This window comes from Tetrao urogallus (assembly GCF_951394365.1).
Source record: "Tetrao urogallus genome assembly, chromosome: 25".
NCBI classification, from domain to species: domain Eukaryota; kingdom Metazoa; phylum Chordata; class Aves; order Galliformes; family Phasianidae; genus Tetrao; species Tetrao urogallus.
In genome coordinates this window covers 4,775,583-4,795,054 of record NC_136838.1, presented here as the reverse complement: position 1 = coordinate 4,795,054, position 19,472 = coordinate 4,775,583, and the positions used below count along the sequence as shown (strand labels likewise).

Here is a 19,472-nt window from a genome sequence, read left to right as displayed (position 1 = left end):
GTATTTTCATAGGGCCTTTGTTTAAGAAGCTGTAATTTCATACAGCCCCATACCTGGTGTTTCCCCAGCTTAAAAAATACATTTTTTTTCCACATCACTGCTTTGGTGAGGGAAGGAGGTGGGAACAGGCAATTTCATAGAAACACTGTTGTGGAGTAACAGGGAAAATTCAATAAAGATGAACTTTTAAGGAGGTGAGTTCTGTGACCGGTTCCACTTCCAAACTGTTCAAGAAGCAGCGCTCTCATCTTTATGTTTTGCTATGTTCAGATTCGAATGTGAAATGTGCTGTTAAAAAAGGAAGCAAAATCACTTACGAATCACTTTACTCCATTCAAAGGGATTCGTTGTCATTACTCCTAAAACCGTAGTTTAAGTTGGAAACTATTTTTCAAATCACTTGCAAAGAATTGTTCCATTAAATAAATGCAAGATTTGGAATGCTGTTTTATATATCAGAAAGCATGCTTGGGCCACATTGCACATTGAATGAGCTTTTCTCAGCTATTTATCAATGGAGCCTGCATGCTGATATTTACTTTCTCAGTTACTAGGAGGTTCTATCATGCAAAAAGGACACAGGAGGTTCGAAAAGCAACAGTGAAATACAAATGCAAGCCTTCATGCTTTCTCATGCATGTTTTCCCAGTCTTTGTGGTGGGCAACTCTACCAAAACTGCTGGGGAAGAGCAGAGATCTGTAACCACTGAGCAGCCAAAGCGTGTTTCACAGCTTCCAGTAGAGCAGTTGGGTGTTACAAACTGAAATCCAATATTACCTGAGGAAATCCGGAGCTCGAATTATCATATGCTGAAAGTCTTCCAAAGAAAGCTTTCCGTCGTTGTCCAGATCAGCTTCATAAATCACCTTCTCGCATGCAAGGCTGACTTCTTCTGGGGTGAGTTCATTGCGGGTTAATTTGTTCACAGTTTTCTCCAAGTCTGATTTGCATATGTAATCATCATTGTTAAAATCTGTCAGAAGAAACAAAAAGAATTCAGAGAAAAACAGCACTCCACATGGCTGACTGCCAAGAGCCAACAGGAAGGGTTTGGTTTCCAGGCAAGTAACGATTCGTTTTAGAGCGTTCAAACGAGAAGGGAAGTGATGTGTGTTGGTATAAACATGTAGCAACAAAATAACAATCTTGTGTCTCTCTGTCGTACCAAAGGTAACAATCGTAAATAGCGCAGTAGTTAATTATAGTCAAGCCATAATTAAGCTATTCTAGCAAATGAGCACTACTGAACTAGAGGCACGAAAGAGCAGAAGGGAAGATAACGGCTGTCCAGTTCTGGTGGGGTTCACTTAAAGGCTGTGCTCAATCCTGTACTACTTAATGTAAGAAAAAAAAGTTGTTTTGTGGGTTTTGTTTCGATTGGTTGTGGGGTTTTTTTGTCTGTTGTTTGGCTGTGGCTGATCCTGGGGAAAGTAACAACAAATGAACTTGCCCTTAGAGAAAAGCGCTGGAGGCGTGATCTCCCCCTCACAGCCAAACCCAGCCCAAACCCCACCGCTTCGTGGGCAGCCAAATCCCTTCCCTTTCACTTTTCAAAGCAGCTTTTCAGACAGAACTGTTTCTTAAATGTTTTATCAGTTCTTGAAAGCTGAAGATACTTTCAGGTTGCAAATTTTTTAGTAAATCCTAATCCCAAATAAATAAGAGACAATAGGATGAAAGGGTCCAGAAGTTTCTAGAAGAGTGGGCATTCAAATGTAAGCAGAGAGAAATGCTGTATGAAGACATACCTAACTAGAAACCATTACAGTCACAAAATGGATCATTTTGCATTCCTGTGCGCAGCTGCAGCTTTTCCTCAACGTTCCCTTTTTTTGGTTTTGGTTCTGTTTGCCTGGGTCACTCACCATAAATTTTGAAAGCATAATAAGCTTTCAGGTCTCTGGGAGCCATCTCACTCAGCACAGAAAACATGTCCAAAAAGTCATCTAAAGTCATATTGCCATCTCCGCTCTCTGAGAAAACCTCTGCGATCCGCTGGCGGAACGGATTGTCCTGGGAAACAGAACACAGCACTGAGGGAAGGTCGTCCCTATGACATTTATTTCAGTGCAGATAAGAAAACTGGTGCCCAGTAATTTTTCTGGTAACCCCTTTTCGTCAGGCAAATACTCCTTTTTTCTGCTATTATGTTTTTGTCTAATCTGTTAGGCACAGCTGCTGCCTTCTTTAACCTCTGTGCACTTTCAGGGTGTTTTCAGGAAATCATTAGAAGGTTCCAGAAAGGCTTGACTTTAGCAAGCAAAATTTATTTGTATTTCATCCCCTTAGTAATTAGAACTGGATGAATTATTAAAAATGGTCGATTGAAGTGAATTGTGTCACTTGATTCCAGTTGTGCTCCTTGCTGCGTACCTTCAGCTCCGGCATGCTGCCAATGAGCTGGTAGGGAAGTGTCACCGTGGGCCTGCTGGTGTAGTCGAGTGGGACGAGCTGCGGGGCCAGATCTCGGTATCTGTGGAACAGCCTGAAAGAGAGAGAAAGGCTGGCTGAGGGAACAAGCTGTCAGACCTCTGAGAACGACTGTTTGCCTTACCTGTTCTTCACATTCTGCATCCTTTGCCAGGATGGAACCAGTCCCTAAATAACATTTACTGTACTCTGTAGTTGACGTCAGTGGAAGAGACAACGTTAAAAAAGCAGCACAGTGAAACTGGTGATAAACACAAAGCTCTCGGGCTTTCAGAACAGCTTAACAGGTTTTCATTCACCACAGGTATCTCTATTTTTTCCATAGCGGTCAGGTTCAGAGACAGAATGTATGCACAGTCATCTGAATGTATCAGCACTTTGTCAGCTTGCTATTTTCCTCATCCCTTTGTGTGTGTGAAGATCCCATTCATAGCTGTTATCAACAAAACAATAGGTTAGAATTTTAAAAGGGGTTCTTATCAATAATAAATGTCTTATTCATGACACACTTATGGCTCTGGCATCTACTTACTACAAGGAAAGGCAGATTGAAATTTCAGTTATTACAGAATCTTTTGTATTTTATTCAATATTTAATTCGTACACAGACATCAAAGTTCTAAAGGGGGATATTCTGTACAAAATTGTCACTCATACTCCATGCTTCAGAGAAATTAGCAAGCAATGCCTGATGACCGCTTGAGAGGTGCAGAAACCAAAGAGTTGTTTTCAGTGAAAAGTCTTAGTCCTATGGGAACAGAACACCAGATCCTTTGGCCAGAGGTTGAACGCAGCACTTGATGAAGTTCACAAAGGCTTTAAGAAAAAAGCGCCTCCGAGTAACTGCTGCTGATTATTTACACGAAGGAAATGTGAATAAAATTTGATACAATCATTAATGATTTCTTAAAACAGGCAACATGTCCCGAGGTACAACAGGACACTTTGAAGCACTTGTCCTAAAACGAAGTGAGGGGCACATGGGTGTCAGCAGCAAAATATACACTAAAATACACCTTGTTATATTTATGGTGTAGAGATGTTACCTTCACAGAAAATTTAAAACTCTGGATTCATTTATGATAGACTGCATAGGTAGTTTTTGTACATTAAAAAAAAAAAAGAAAAAAGCTCACATTGTCCAATGTATGACTTCAATTTTGTACAAATGCATTAAAAATACTTCTAAATGTACTTCATCTTTTATATAATCTATTTTGTAGCAATCTTTGTATTTCACACACAGAACACACAAGACTCACCTCAGAATTTCTTTCCTTGTAAAGAACGTGCAGTCCTGTGAAATAAGGCATCATATTAATGGCACTTTTTAGCACTCATTGGCCCTGACTCTTCCACTACAGTGACTCAAACAGAATGATAACGTGGCCGACCATCAATACTCTTTCTTTTTGTACATAATTAGGAATACTTTATAACCTTTCTTGATGCAAGAATCTTACCAAAGTATCTTACTAAAATCTTCACAGTAATTCAATGCTCTTAGTTACTAATTTTTAAAGAGGTTGTTTAAAAAAAAACAGCAGCAACACCGTTATTCAGTGTTCTGTCTAAAGACTCACTTGGTTCGTTTTGTACCTGATATGCATCCAGCTGCTCTGGAGTGAAAATGGTTTGCTTGTTGCCCATGTCCAGCTCTGAACGCTGATTCTTGTCCCATCATTCTTTCCTCAGTCACTTTTATAGGAGGCCTGGATATCCAGATATTAAAAGCTGCAACAATGAGGTTCAGGTAAAGCAGAGGATCAAGTAACCAGCTTCCCTATTCCACGGGCCGCAAACAGCCGTCATAGGAGCACTTCATCACATCTGCAGTCTGGCTACTCACGGCTCTTACCCAGCATCACTCACCTGCCTGCGTGTGCAGAGCCTCATGTTACAGCACTGAGCTGCTTCTGGTGGGCAGCACATCTCTGTGCCTTCGTACGGCAGACTGACCGACAACTGGCAATGCCTCTCCTTGCACCGAGCTGCTCGCAGTGTTGCCAGCGCTGCCTTTCCTGTCTCGTTTTTCTCCACATCACACACTGATGTCAGCTGTACTTGGGGCAACATCTGTACAATCCTCTTGGCCCCCTGTTCCTCCATTAACACTCATTATCTCCAGTAAATGGCCATTAGTGTGACAAGCTGACATATATACAGGCCCGTATATGGCTTTGCACTGAAAATATGAGAGAATGCATCGTTCATACTTAAGAACAGAACTGCAAGTTAAATGTGAAACGCGAGGGCAGAACTGGTAGCAGCACTACAGCTCACCCCGGCGCCTTAAGACAAGCGGCAGCGATTGGCTTTCGGTCGGTTCGGAGCGGAACGGGGCGGGTGGGGTCGGGCAGCTCGGGGCGCGCGGTCGGGCTGCAGCGGTTTTGACCTCAGCGCCGTGGCTGCGTCGCTCTCGCGCGCTGCCCGCTCTGCCGCCAGGGGGCGCTGCTCAGCGCGGCCGCCGAGACATGGCGGAATACGAGGCGGTGCAGCGCGGGCCGCTGCGGCTGAAGGGCGGCGGCGCGGGGCCGGGGGCCGGGAAGCGGTGAGCGGCGGGGCGGGGGGGGGAACCGGGAGCTGGGCCGGGGCCCGGGGCCGGGCGCTGAGCGGCGTCTGTCCGCAGGAAGAAGAAAAAAGCGAAGGACAAGGCCCAGATCCTGGAGCAGATCGTGAGCGGCAAGAAGCAGGAAGAGGAGAAGAAGCGCGGCCTGGACAAGCGGACCCCGGCACAAGTGGCCTACGAGAAGATGCAGGAGAAGCGGGTAGGTCGGCCTGCCGAGCCCGGCCCACACGGGATGTGGGGCGGGCTCGGAACCCCGCGCCGATAACGGTGCTGTCGTGTCTCCTAACAGCAAATGGAGAGGATCCTGAAGAAGGCCTCGAAAACCCACAAGCAGAGAGTTGAGGTGAGCGGAGCCAGCCGGGGTTCAGCGGGCGGAGCCGCAGGGGAAACGCGGTGCTGTGAGGAGGGCTGAGCGTCGGTGAATGCTCCGATCCTGAGTGCTTTGTGCCTCCTCTGTCCCGCAGGACTTCAACAGGCACTTGGACACCCTGACCGAGCACTACGACATTCCCAAAGTCAGCTGGACCAAGTGAACGGCGGTGTTTGGATGGGGAGTTCTGCTTACGTCAAACTGGGCTGCCGTGTAAACCTCTGTGTTCTTGGTACTGAATATTCAATGCATCTTCGGAACATTTATCACCTTGTACTGTTGTATTTCAGTTTCAGAATACTCAACAAAGTCTCTTCTTGGCTGCTGACTTATGGAGGTGCAGAGGGGTGTTTTTCAGTGCTCAAAGCCACACTAAGGCCAAACCCAACTGCTGTGAGACAACAGGCAATGTTCCTCTATTTGTCCTATGCCAGCAGGTCTCGTTAGGAGCAGGATTGTCTGTGGCAGCATTACGTTGTGTCAGCTGCTCTCATAAATTGCAGAACTGTGTAATTTCTATCCGAAATCGCTCAGAGTTGGGGGGGAGTGGTTTCTGCTGTATTCTAAAACCCTCGTATCTTTGATGTAACTTATTAAAACGCTGCTTTTGGCCATTGTTTTGGTGCTCCTTTGCCCGCACAGCAGGGGCAGTGCTCTGCATGCAGTCCGTGTGTGCTGACACTCACAGCCCTCCCTCAGAGGTGATGTGAATCACATCACAAACCCTCACGCACTTCTTCAGCCCAAGCGTTTTCCCTCCGCTACCGCTGATTCCCCCAGGCTCCTCAGCCTTTCCAACTCTCCTCCGCGGACCGCAGCCGGCCGCGGACTATTTAACAGCAGCGCACGGCCGATGAAGCGCTGTTCCTCTGCCGGCGGATCATCGCGCGTATCCATCCGCTCTGCCGGGCCTCGGCAGCCGCGCCTCGCGCAGCCGCTTCCCGCCGGAAGTGCCGGCCGGAAGCGGAAGTCGCCGTGGCTGTGATCGGGCGCGGGGGCCCCGGGCGGCGCGATGTCGGCCAGCGCCGTTTACGTGCTGGACCTGAAGGGGAAGGTGAGGCCGCGCTGCGGCTGCGGGCTGCACGAGAGCCGAGCTGCTGAGAGCGTCGGACGCGCGCTGGGCTCCGAGGGCCCGGCACGGCGGGGCTCCCCGGCCTCGCTGCCCTGCGGCCGCCGCTTCCCCTTCCCGCCCGCTTTTTGCTGCCGGCGCTGCGCACCCAGCTGTGAGGCGGGCCCGCCGTGTCCGCTCCTCGCGGTTCCGGGTGCTGAAGGAGGAGTCGGGGAGCGGCCCTGCCTGCTGGGCTCCCGAGCATCCCGCCTGGGGTAATTAATCTCCGCCCTAATGGGAGGCGGTTTGTCCCAGGAGAGTGACCTGTTTTTCCATCTTAAACGGGGTGTCTGCAGCCGTATGTGAGGGGTAACGCTCACATACGACTGCAAACGTGGGGATTTGCATTCGAATCATAATGTGTGTTGGTTCTTTGTTTTGTGTTTGTAGGATGCATAGACCTGAGTGAAGCTTGGTGTTGGGGTTTTTCAGCTAAAGAGGCTCTTTAAAAATCTCATGTGCTGGTCTTGCATGGTGACTTCGTGTCTCGAAGGAGGAGTATAAGGAATTGTTCTTCCCGTAGGTTCTCATCTGTCGGAATTACCGTGGGGATGTGGACATGTCGGAGGTGGAGCATTTTATGCCAATCCTTATGGAAAAGGAAGAAGAGGGAACGCTTTCTCCTATTCTGGCACATGGAGGAGTTCGTTTCATGTGGATTAAACATAACAACCTCTATCGTATCCTTTGTGCTGCAGACAGATCATTGAGTGAATCACAGGACAGCTTGGGTCAAAGGGACCTCAAAGATCATCCAGTCCCAACCCTGCTGCCTCAGCCAGGGCTGCCCACCACTAAATCAGGCAGCAGATCAGGCTGCCCCTTTTACAATGCTTTTAAAAACACATTCAGTAAATTTTTTTCATCCCACAATGACTTTGAATGCGTGTTCCTGAACATCCTTCATTAGTTGTTGCAACTTCTAAGAAGAATGCTTGTGTATCACTGGTGTTTTCATTTTTATATAAAGTAGTTCAGGTGAGTAGGAAGTTGCAGATGTAACTCCCTTCTGTTTGTTAGTGGGATCTAATAAAATTGTATAGAGCTTTCACCTTATTAAAAAGAATCTGTAGTAATAGTATTTTTCCTTTATATTTGACTATTTTATAGAAAAGTCTTCCTAACTGCTAATAATGGAATTGCTATTTTATAACTGAGTAGCAAGGATGTGACACGGTGCTGTGAGAAGTTGCACAAGACCTGAAAATGTGGAGGAAAGCGTTGATGCATGAGTCGTGCCATCTGTAGATTCTGTGTTTGGTTAATTTGGACTTGGTATCACAAGTGTTTTCCCCAATATTAATATGCTTTGTAATCATCAGAGTTATTCTGAGGGCTCTGTAACTCTCTCCTAATTGAGGTGGGTTTCCTGCTGCTTATCTGAACAAAAAGGTTTTTAGGAATTATAGGTTTTGTTTTTGTGGTTTTCTTATTTTTTATTTTTTTCCCCAAAACTCTTCTTAGGTATAGGAATACATTCAGAATGTGCTGTAGTTCCTCAGCTGATGTCCTTTTTTTCTCCTCCCTCTGTTTTTGGTGTTTCAGGTTTTTTCTGAATATTTCAAGGAGTTGGAAGAAGAGAGCATTAGAGATAATTTTGTTATTATTTATGAGTTGTTAGATGAGCTTATGGATTTTGGATACCCACAAACCACTGATAGCAAAATTTTACAAGAGTAAGTATCTGTCTGTACTGCTTACACTTGTAAGTCCTTGGGAAAGTCTTATGTATTCTATATGCAAACAAATGCTTTGGCTTCCTCCTCTAGTTATCAAAATATTTAATACTTGGTAAAGTGTAGCTTTGTAAATCCAACTGATTTATTGATGATGTGAATCCGATACAAAAGATGCTGCAAACATTTCTTTTTTGTTCTAATTTTGTGTTTATAAAGGTACATCACTCAGGAGGGTCACAAACTTGAAACTGGAGCTCCACGTCCACCTGCCACTGTTACAAATGCTGTTTCATGGAGATCAGAAGGGATAAAATATAGGAAGAATGAAGTGTTCCTGGACGTTATAGAGTCTGTTAACCTTTTGGTGGGTACCTTTTACTTGAACTTTTAATGAGAATTATTAGTAGAAGTCTTGAGAAGAACTTACTGTCTGAAAACCTAAAGGATATAATAAAAAATCAGCCTAACCACGATGAGTGCCCTGGATGCTGTCTGTGCTTAGGACTGACAATCTATAACGACATCCATAGGTAAATAAATGATGCTTTACTGGAATTTGTGCTCTGTGCTCAGCAGCCCCAAAGCTGAGTTTCTGACACGTCCTTCCTGCCTCCTTCAGTCTAATCCTGCCTTGTCCTTGGTCTGACTGTACTGTGCTGGGTTGTTGCTCGGGAGAAAGGCACCCATGGAGGCCTGGGGGCTGAGGACGGGGTGTGGTTGCAGTTTGATCTCACATCATATCGTGTCAGCAACCTTTATCTTTTATTTCATTGCCCTTCAGGTCAGTGCCAATGGAAATGTATTACGGAGTGAAATAGTTGGGTCCATTAAGATGAGAGTCTTTCTCTCAGGAATGCCAGAGCTTCGCCTTGGTTTAAATGACAAAGTTCTCTTTGATAACACAGGCCGTGAGTATTTCAGCAATACCTTCAGAATTGTGATGGGTGTTCTCTGCAAACTTAGGTGGGGTTCAAGTAAAAGGATTGATTCTGTGATGAAAAGACTTGTGTTGTCTATGCAGAAAAGCATGTTAGGTCTTGTGAGCCATTACCAAGAGAAGATGGAATACCACAGTAGGTATGGAAACCATCTGGGCTTCATTGCCTCGTCTGCTGGGACTTTGGGAGAGATAGAAAAACTACTGGGCTGAACCAGGAGGATATCAGCAGGGATCTGCTCTGCTACGTGACGCTGCGATGTGACCTCATGCAATGGGAGCAGCGATCTGCAGTGTTGATATGTGTGTTTGCTGATAGGTGGCAAAAGTAAATCGGTAGAGCTGGAAGATGTGAAGTTCCATCAGTGCGTTCGTCTCTCTCGCTTTGAGAACGACAGGACCATTTCTTTCATTCCACCTGATGGGGAGTTTGAGCTCATGTCCTATCGTCTCAATACCCACGTAAGTCTGGGTGTTTGGGTCTGAACTGCAGCAGTTTTTTACAGGATCATGTAGTCTGTAGGTAGATTTGTTAATGGCTTTCCCTTAATGTGTTCTGTTTTTTCTGTAAGTATGGGCAGCACAGTAGTTGTGAAGTCAGCCATTAATAGCAGAGCTTTGTGCTCGCTCTTTTTGGAGCAAGTAAGAATGAGTTTAGGAATGACTTGGCAGTAAGTCTTTATCTTTTCAACTACTACTGAAACTGTTTTCAAAACACTGATCAGTTCATTTTTAAGCTAATCACCCAATACAATTAGTGTGGCAATTTGTTGTGCTTGACAATGTTAATTTGTCCTCTAAATATTTCTTGGAGTATGTCAGCATTCTGCATTGTGGTTCCTCAAGGTGTTACCTACTGTGCACACTGCCATTTCCTTAGAAAAGGAAATACTTAGTGCAGAGGACATCTATAATTGTCAGCTGTGACAGGAGGCCAGCAGCAGTTAAAGAAAACAAACCAGAAAAGCCTGCACATACATGGAGAAATGTTTGACAACTGAAGGTGTTAGGAACTAATCTGAGAAATACTTTAGGTTTTTTTTCCCCTAATGCCTGCCAGTTTTTGCTGCTTTTTGCTTGTGTGTCAGTTCTTGCTTATGGAATCTGTGTATTCAGTGTAGTTTTATGAGGAAATGACAGCTTTGTGACCATGGCAAAGTAAAGTCTACAGCTGTAAAATATCTTCCCATCAGGTGAAGCCACTGATCTGGATTGAGTCCGTGATTGAAAAACATTCCCACAGCCGCATCGAGTACATGATCAAGGTCAGAAGTTCTAAAATAATTACGGCTGGTTTGTCTTCTCTTTTGATTGTTTTCAGTGCTTCACCAGCAGCACCTTCTTACACAACCACCTCCTGTTTCCCTGGGACTTTTCTCTTTAGAAAAGTTGATTTGTACGTTTATGTTCTGTGTTGTGCTGCCTCTCAGTAGGCTGTGGTAGAGGGAAATTGTCTGGCAGCTCTCTGAATCTACATGCATAGTGTTCATCCTTAGAGATGTGATTTTTCTCACTTTTCTTTAGGCAAAAAGTCAGTTTAAGCGTAGATCAACGGCCAACAATGTGGAGATTCACATTCCAGTTCCAAATGATGCAGACTCACCAAAGTTTAAAACCACTGTTGGAAGTGTCAAATGGGTTCCAGAGAACAGTGAAATTGTCTGGTCCATTAAATCTTTTCCAGTAAGTGCTGTTGTCAGTCTTCTCACCCAGTATTACAATAATTACTTTGAGTTCATGGTTTATGACTCAACCTAAAGCAAATTCTAACAGCATTGGATGTTCCATGGTGGTAGTACAGCTATTGTGCTGTGTGACAAAAGTGATCAGAAAGAAAACCAAGCTTCTGATGTTCTCCTTGAGGATAAGACTGGAAGAAGATGAGACCTGTTTGATGCATAATTCAAGTTGATCTGCATTTAAAAAAAAAAAAAAAACAAAACAAAAACCCCAAAACAAAGAAAGAACAAACACCAATACTTTCAAATTAAAAAAATTTTTCCTCTTAAGCCCTAGAAAAGATTTGAAATGATTAATGTAATTCAGCGATTTGATATTCTGCATAGAAAATAACTCGTATTGTTGGAAGCTTTTCTTGTTTCAAGAAAAAAATCCTTTTTTTTTTTTTTTTTTTTTTTTTTTTTTTTTTTTTTTTTGTAAGGGTGGAAAAGAATATCTGATGAGAGCTCACTTTGGACTTCCAAGTGTTGAAGCTGAAGACAAGGAAGGGAAGCCTCCCATTAGTGTCAAATTTGAGATTCCATATTTCACCACTTCAGGAATCCAGGTGGGTAGTTGAAAACAGAAATACAGGAGGCAGCTGAGTGCCAGGCTGCTGGCACACCAACTGATGCAGCCCAGCTCTGTAGCCTTGTCTGCCTTGCCTCCTTTGTTCCATGGTTTGGTGTCTTTTTGCTTTTGTTTCTGTCCTGCTTGTCCTGGCTGTCGCTGTCTCATTCTCATACCCTTCTCATACCCTCATGCCTGCCCTCCCTTTGAAGTACCACGAGTATTTGTTTATTACTGAGGCAAGTCTGATTTTTCCTGCTTTAAGGGAATCTCGTAAAGAGAACGATGGGACTGGCTGTGTTACTTCAGATGGAAGGCATGCTGGTCATGCAAGTGACAGGGATTTATATTTACATCTGAAAAGTTTTGTGCATCTAGATAATTGCTGTTACTGTTACCCATAAATACACTTCTGATCACCACTACCCACCCACCAGCCCTGATTTTATTTTATTTTACTTTTTTTGCTAAGCAATGCTTGGTTGACACGGGAGACTCATGTGTAACCTTTCCTTCTTCCCAGGTTCGGTACTTAAAGATAATTGAGAAGAGTGGCTATCAAGCTCTCCCATGGGTTCGTTACATTACCCAGAATGGAGGTAAATTGGAAGCAATGAACTGTAAAGATAATCTGTCTTAATGTATCTTATTTCTCCGGCATACACTCACAAATTGAAGACATATTTACTGCAGAGTTTAATACTGAAACACAGGAGCAGTTTGCTCATAGGTGACATTAATGCTTGCTGCTTTTTCTAGTCTTTTTTTTTTTTTTTCTTTTTTTTTTCTTTTTTTACTGAACTGTCTTACTGAATCATCCCTTTAGACAGCAGAGTTGTTCACTGAATCTGGCGTTCATTATGGAATACTTAAATCTGGGGGGAATATGAACTAAAAAAGAACTGATTCATACATATCATTTTGCTGCCTTTGGGCTGGCTAAGAGCTACCAGATCTGTTAAAGGGAAAAAAAAAAAAAAAGCACTTTTGCTGCTTTTCATTGTTACACGTTTTGCTGTTTCTGGCTTGGAAGCTTGTAATTATCTTAATTAATTGCTTTAAAGCCCGTGTTCTTGGTTATTCTACATGAAGATCTGATCATCTCTGATGTATGTCCCAGTTTGCTGGTCTGCTTTACTCTGGTTACTGAAGGGCAGTGTCCTAAAGCTGCTGTTGTTTCTGTCCTTCACAGACTACCAGCTCCGCACACAGTAATGCGCCCTGCAGGCACCACAGATGACAACGCTTCAGGCCTAGGATTTGTTTGCAGAAGCTTCTGTGGTACTGAGAGCTGTGAATGTTGTTGCCAAGGGTCTTGTCTCTGCAAACTCGGATTGGGCGAGAGAAAGATGGGAAATGTACCATTTTCAATGATGTGTTTGAACCATTAGTATTGATTGTGTGAATATTTATTTCATTCTTAGAACATGCTGATCTTGCTGCTAAGTGCTGATTACATTAGTAGTAGCCGTTACCTTGAGCCAGGAATACAGAACGAACCTTGAGAATGTCTGTCGATGCCTTGTCCATTGTACACACAAAGTTTTTGGTGTTCATATTTTAGGATCTGTGAGGATGTTGGTAGCGTTGCCTGACAAAATAGGGAGACAGCTGTGCAATCACATGACTGCTTCACAGTGAGTTGTATTTAGCCCAAGGTATTTATTATTTTTGTTGTGGGCATATGGGTGCCTTAACTCCATTCTCTGTTAACTTATGAAATTCTACAAAATCTGAGCTAAAATTATCAGGGGTCCAAAAATACTCTTTGTTCTTCTTTGCGTGGTGTCAAACCAACTCATCTGAGAGAACAAGCTGTGGGCTTATGTATAAATAAGTGTTGGAGGCCAGGGTGTCTAAGAACAAGAGACTGTGGGAAGTGTCTGCAGGAACATCTCTGTGGAAGCATGATGGTGATTGCTAGTTCCCACGAGCTGAGGTGCACACTGAAGAGTTTCAACCCTGTCATCCCCTTGGGTGTGAAAACCCTACGCCAATCAACTAGCATTTGCTTTTTCTTTGTTTCTATGTGTAATACAAATATAAAACTATAAAGTGTAAGTCTTTAATTTAAAAAAAAAAAAAAAAAAAAAAAAAAGACTGACTTTGGCAGCCATAAAATCTGGTGGGAAGACTTTATAATTCTCATTATTATTATTCCCCTTCCTAGATAAGTGATGTAATCCTGCCTGTTCTTGACAGTTGATTGTTGTTTACAGAGAAGCTGATGGAAATATCATCACTGTTCTTCAGGCTTGCCTTCTTGTTCATCAAGGGCAAATCTCCTTTTTTTGTTTTTTTTGCTATAACTTGCTAGCGTTGCTTAACTCTATTTGCCCTGGAGAGGTTGCTGTCTTAGTCTCCTCCATTTGTAAGCAATTCTTTTGAGAACTTTCTGGCAGAATGGACAGCAGGTGAGGATGTTATACATAAAGGTATTATTATTATTTTTTTTTTTTTTTTACATGCTGTTTCATTTTTTCTGAGAAGCTGAGGTTCAGTTGGGTGAACATACTTTGATTTCAGAAAAAGAAATTAACAGCTATCAGTATTTTCTTTAAACAGTTTTTGGAATGGTTTGGTTTGAATTTAGTATGTGAGACAGATGCTAAATTTAAGCCATTCGGAGCTAAAGATGTGATGCATATCCTGTGTGCAAGGTTCTCCACACTGCTTTCTTGACGGTTCTTGACTCCCCCACAAGGCTGAAAAGATATTGTCCCCACTAAAACCTTGTAGACATGTATCTACCTTTGTATGCAGTATGTATGACTAGTAAAATAAATGAATCACCTGAGTTCCCCTGAGATGCAGCTGCTGTAATGTTGCAGCTCAGTGGCAGAAGCGACTGACAGCTGGAGGTTCTGTGCAGCAGCAAGGCAGTGAGCGGCTGGGCCTTGTTGGCGTGGAGGTGTTTTCGGGGGTAAGATGGCTGTGTTTGTCACCCCAACAAGCTTGATGTCAAAACAAATCATCTTGCTTGAGGTTTTGGTTCCACTGCTCATTTTCATTTGAACCATTGAGCTTATGACTGGACTAAACATTTTATATTAAAACTGTAACTGGTTGACAAATCACTTTACCTGGTGGCTCCATTCTTCACAATGTTTATTTTCATTATTTGCCTGTGAAATGTGACTCTCTAGAGCTCCATTTCTTTTCCTGTTGAAGGTTGTATCTTGCAGACCAGTGTTTTTCTTATATTCTGCAGCAGTTTGAGTTGGCTTTGATGGTGAGCTATCAGCCCTACTTGTCCAAGAAGTAATAAAGGACAAAAAAGCTCTTTGAGTCAATTGCACATCACTCCCTTTTTCTTTTCCACTTTGATCTACAGTAACGTGCAACCTCTAATCCCGGTGTGCCTCCAGTTAGTCTAACATGAGCCTTGGATGAGTGGAACTGAGCTTCATAGAAGTTCCTGATTTGTTTACTAAATACAGAGAAATCTTGCTGTGCTTTCATTCTCTGCAGAATTGTGTACCATAAAACCAGTGCTCATGAGCAGCTAATATTGCAGGAAGGGGGGAGGGGAACAAAAAGAACAACAAAAAGTAAAAAACAACTTTGTTATTAAGATGTGGGGTCCCAGCATGCATGGAAAGGCAGAAATAGAGGTGTGGTATTACTGGTGTGAGTCAGTCAAGGAGTTTAAATTCTATTCCGTAAGTAAGTTTCGTTCTTAGAGCAGCTGCTAACTTGCTTATCGTGGCGGCTTCTGCTCTCTACCTGATGTGGGGAAGATGTAAATTTGATGGTCTGCCAACGTTACACACAGCTGGCTGATGCAGAATGCTTTCTGAAGGCGATTTGCATAATTCTGAAGCTGTGAGCCACCGCTTCGCATCTGCAGCTCAGGCTGATTTTGTCGCTGCCTTACCTGGAAGGCTGAACTTCTTCAGTGGCTCTGAAAACACATCTGTTCGTAGTACAAAGCCAGCAGTGCTGAGATGTTCTCTGCAGTCTTGGCTTTGCACTTGGAGGTTATTTTTTCTCAGTAAGACGAAATGTGTTTTCTATCCTCAGCACGGGACAACTCACAGCACTTCACGAGTGTGAAGCCTTTTCCCCCTGCAAGGCACCAAAGCTGCAGCTTCATCTGCCCGTTATTTAACCGATAAACGATTATTGAGCAGTGCATCGAGGTACGTCAGCAGCACTTCCCCCCTGGACTCGATAGGCGTTTGACTTCCGTAGCACCGAGTTTGTGTATCGAATGTCTCAGGACATCAGCGGCGTGCTGCGCTCCGCTGGTTTGTTCTTAAACGCCGGTGCTGCCAGTAGGTGGCATTCTGAGCTGCGTGTTCTGGGCTTTCGTTTGCCTTTAATGATCAGAAATGGACCCGCCGAAGCAATAAGTACTCGTGCGTACGTTTTGGGTTGCAAGGTATAGCTGTGGGGGGGGGGTTGCTCGGGGTGTTTTTCGGGTTTCTGTTATTTTTGTTTTGTTTTCTGAAGTTCAGTAACTTCAGTTTCCTCTTAGCGTTGTCACTTCTCGTTGCTCCCACGCGCCCAATGCCGGCACCCAGCACGGAGGTGCTGCAGAGGCGCCGCCCGGCGCTGCGTGCCGCTGTCGGACCGCAGCAGAGGAGCGCCGTGCTGCGAGGTGCCGCCGCCTGCGCTCACGGCTTCGGGTCCCAGCAGCCGCTCTGAGCGCCCCTCTGTGATGTGCGAAGCAGCGTCTCCTATTCACTTGGTTACCCCCAGAGAAAAGTGAGTTCTGTTGGAGTGAAAGAAGCCGCAACCTTCCTCCCTGACAAACAGATCAGCACTGCTAGAAAAGCTTCGTTCCCCCTCAGTATGTTAGTGGAGTTCTGTTACTGTTTTTATCTTGCGTGTTTCTCCTCCTTCCGTGCTGCCGTCCCTTTTTGCCTCTCTGCTCATCCCTTTATGTGCTTTCTGCCCCTAATCTGAGCTGGCTTTGTTGGTAAAACCTGCTGCCTAAAGACACAGTGGCTTTACCCACGGTGAGTTTGCTCAGGCTGAGGGATGGCACCTGCTTATTTCTGACTTCAGAGTCTGTGATGAGAGATGGGCTAAACCTTGGCATCTCTGTTTCTCCCATGTGCCAAACACAGTGTGTCGCAATCCGTTCGCTGCTGTTCTCTCTGTGGTTGACACCCACTGCTGTTTGTCACTGCAGCAGCTGTGGCATGACGAGGGGTGATGGCCTCAGTGCTGAGGGACAGCAAGGGTGATTTTAATTGCAGCGGTAATTAATTACACAGCAGCTTTGTTTATGCTACAGGATGGATGGCTGTAACACTTTTTCCAACGAATTTTGTGTAATGCGGAGTGTTACGCAGGTCAGGCACAGATAAACCTGTTTCTCCTGTGCCTGAGGTGTGTTGCCATGACTCGGGGGTTGTGGAAGCATAGTTTGCGTCAGCCACGCTCCTGCCTGCACCTGGAAGGCTCCCTGCTGCAGTCACCTCACTGTTATCAGTCCGAAGGGTAAAGTCTTTGTGCCACCAGCATGTTTCTGCACTCCCTGGGTCTGCGTGTGGCTGTGGGCCTTTCCCCAAGGGCAGCCTTTGGGCCGCAGTGTCCTGCACTCCCAGCACGCGGCTTCTAAACACAACAACGGGCTGATGGGTTCTTAAAGACAGGCCTTGTAACCGAGCGTTGTCTCCACTGCAGCTCTGTGGCTGCTGGCAGGCTGACTGGACCTGAAGCCTTTGGTGATGTGCTCAGTGCCTCCAGGCCCATTTCTTTCCCTGGCAGTTGGTAACGTTGCACTGATGCACTTCACTGTCCAAAATTTCATGGAAGTCTGCACAGCCCATTGCAGCTCAAACAGCTGAGCGGCAGCGCAGGAGCACAGCTCCCAGAGCAGAGTGCTGGGCTGCAGCCTGTTCTGCAGAACGTTGTGCAAGCTTACTTCACATCTTGGCTGTGGATTTGTACCTTGGATCAAAGTTTTCTTGCAGGCCCTTCTCCAATATAAAGCAAGGAAACATAAAACAACAAATATCTGGTGAAATCCAAACACAATCTGCTCTATGTTATGCTACAAAAATGAATGAACTCTGCCTCCCACCCTCTCCCACTGTGACTTGCTGTGAATAAGCGCTGCTCAAAGGAAACCATGGTGGGGGTTCTGCCTCCTTCCAGCAGAAACAGCTGAGAGAAGCCCAGCAATGCTCCTCCACGTGGGACTGCGGGTTACTGGGAGCACTGGCAGCACAGAGCTAAGTCCAGATACTCAATTATAAGGCCTTTAAAGTAATTAGCTGTAAGACTTTTTTTTTTTTTTAATTCTCTCTTTTGTAAGGACACGCTGTCCTTTGTAAAGCCAGAAGGTACATTCTGTGCACCTCATGTGTGTTCAGCTCTACTTCATGTGAGACAGCTTTCTCAGGTTGTCTCCAGTAGGGTGGGTGTTTCACTCTATATTTGCACCCAAATATTTGGGCAAATCAGACAGACCAGGCTAAATTCGGCAATTAGGGATAATGAATCTTCAAGCCATTGAGCTACAAATCAATGTGTCCATCAGAGCTGCTTAGACTGGAATTGCTTGGACTGCTTTTTAACCCTCAAACATTAAAATAAAAAGAGTCTAAAATAGAAGGGGAGTACATTTAGAACTGAGGGAAAAGAGAGATCAGTGTAAAATTGCTCCTTCTCCCAGTGTTGCTTTAGGAAGGGGCGCAGCGCTGCCTGGGGCAGCAGTTTGCCCTTGGACAGAGCTGCACCTTCCAGCCCCCAACCAACCCCGACCACCAGCAAGTGCCCAGCCACAAGAGCCGTGTTTATTTTCCTTCTTGCTTATTTATTAAAATAAAAGCACAAGACAGAGAGCTTCTACGTGTTGTGTGCTCTGCAATTGTTAAAGTTTCCGAGAGGTCACAGGGGTCCCAGATAACATTAGCAGCTCGGCGCAATGTTGTCCTTTTGCGTTATCAACAGGAAACATCTTTACCAGCACAGGAACTACAGCTTTGCAATTGGCCTGGTGCGAGAACATGACAGCGTTTTCTCATCCTATCAGGACTCGGATATTTTGGGAGCTGGTATATAAGGCGCACGGCACACAGTGTCTCTTGGACATTAGGAACAGGTTCATGTAAGAAATCAGTGTGCTTTGCTATTTTAGTAGCTGCTATAGTTGCAGCATGAATGATTTTTTTCTGGCCAACGTTTCCTTACGGTTCAGACGTATATTTTTATTATTTGAGCGCAGATGGACGTACTTAAAGTAATTAACATGGTGAAACAAGTCTTGTAAAGAAGCCTTTAGCAAATAAACAGCAAAGCCCTAAATCATACAAATGGGGGCCTTGGTGAGCTTTCGTTAAACACTCACAGACTTCTATGGTGCGGGACTGAGCTCCGTCCAAGCCTATTTCTGATTTCTCCAGATGATTAAGTGCTCTGTTTGGTCTCTGAAATAAGAAGCGCTCATTGCACTGAACGATCTGTGTTGAAAGGAATGGCCCTCGTGGCAGAGCCCAATAACTCTCCAACGAGGGTGAGATCCGAGTCAGCAGCACTTAATGGAGCTGCGAAGAGCTGAGCGGGAAGGTGGCCAATAGTGCAATTAATATTCTGTACAGAATTACACCACTCTGATGAAAGCAAACCTCATTTGGACCACATGACAGAGCTGCAGTGTTTTTTCCATAGCTGCCATCACTGTTTGGATCCAAAGTAACCATAACCACTGAAAAAGAGGAACGACAGCAAACCCAACACCAGCAACCACAGCCCGAAGTGCGTCCTGGGAAGCATATAATGGCAGGTTCTGATAACGGGAGGTTCTTTTTAATTCTCCACAGTGACCACTTTCAACTTCATTGAAATCAAAGTGAAACAGGTCAGATTTTTGAATGCTTGCCAGAAGTTTCCTTCGATATCTCTTGAGTTCAGAAATAGTGTTATTTCTATACAGCAAACGCTTTGGTAGGGATGGGTGAAGGAATCACTTTGTTCTTGAAAAGACCGACGGAGTGTGAGGAAAGTAAGTTGACATTCTGCTTTCATTCTTCAGCACAAAACCCTTTGCTGCTTTCAGCTCTGCAGCTCTCAGTCGCACCGCCTCCATGGGCACCAGCAGTGCCCCGTGCTCTCCTCCTCCCATCATGGGGAA

At 44.7% G+C, this 19,472-nt stretch overlaps 3 protein-coding genes across 4 annotated transcripts; 2 read left to right on the top strand and 1 right to left on the bottom strand.

Moving 5' to 3' along the window:
• Positions 1-266: 266 nt before the first annotated feature.
• On the bottom strand, positions 267-4,081 carry CIB3 (calcium and integrin binding family member 3; the record flags this gene model as incomplete). Of its 2 annotated transcripts, XM_079546643.1 has the most annotated exons (6): positions 267-288; positions 779-974; positions 1,867-2,014; positions 2,375-2,486; positions 3,694-3,728; positions 4,031-4,081. In XM_079546643.1, 6 exons carry the CDS (start codon positions 4,079-4,081, stop codon positions 267-269), a joined length of 564 nt encoding a protein of 187 aa, XP_079402769.1. The 2 variants fall into 2 exon arrangements, with proteins under 2 accessions (XP_079402769.1, XP_079402770.1); XM_079546644.1 differs by lacking the exons at positions 2,375-2,486; positions 3,694-3,728.
• Positions 4,082-4,905: 824 nt separating this feature from the next.
• On the top strand, positions 4,906-5,603 carry FAM32A (family with sequence similarity 32 member A; the record flags this gene model as incomplete). The annotated part of the gene is made up of 4 exons (XM_079546835.1): positions 4,906-4,982; positions 5,061-5,199; positions 5,290-5,343; positions 5,465-5,603. 4 exons carry the CDS (start codon positions 4,906-4,908, stop codon positions 5,531-5,533), a joined length of 339 nt encoding a protein of 112 aa, XP_079402961.1. The 3' UTR covers positions 5,534-5,603.
• A 779-nt stretch (positions 5,604-6,382) lies between these two features.
• AP1M1 (adaptor related protein complex 1 subunit mu 1) lies at positions 6,383-12,598 on the top strand (the record flags this gene model as incomplete). Its single annotated transcript, XM_079546942.1, has 12 exons — positions 6,383-6,424; positions 7,002-7,158; positions 7,389-7,456; positions 8,024-8,154; positions 8,374-8,521; positions 8,939-9,065; positions 9,414-9,556; positions 10,288-10,359; positions 10,619-10,777; positions 11,256-11,381; positions 11,907-11,982; positions 12,576-12,598. The coding sequence occupies 12 exons, from the start codon at positions 6,383-6,385 to the stop codon at positions 12,596-12,598; spliced, it is 1,272 nt and encodes a 423-aa protein (XP_079403068.1).
• Positions 12,599-19,472: the final 6,874 nt, after the last annotated feature.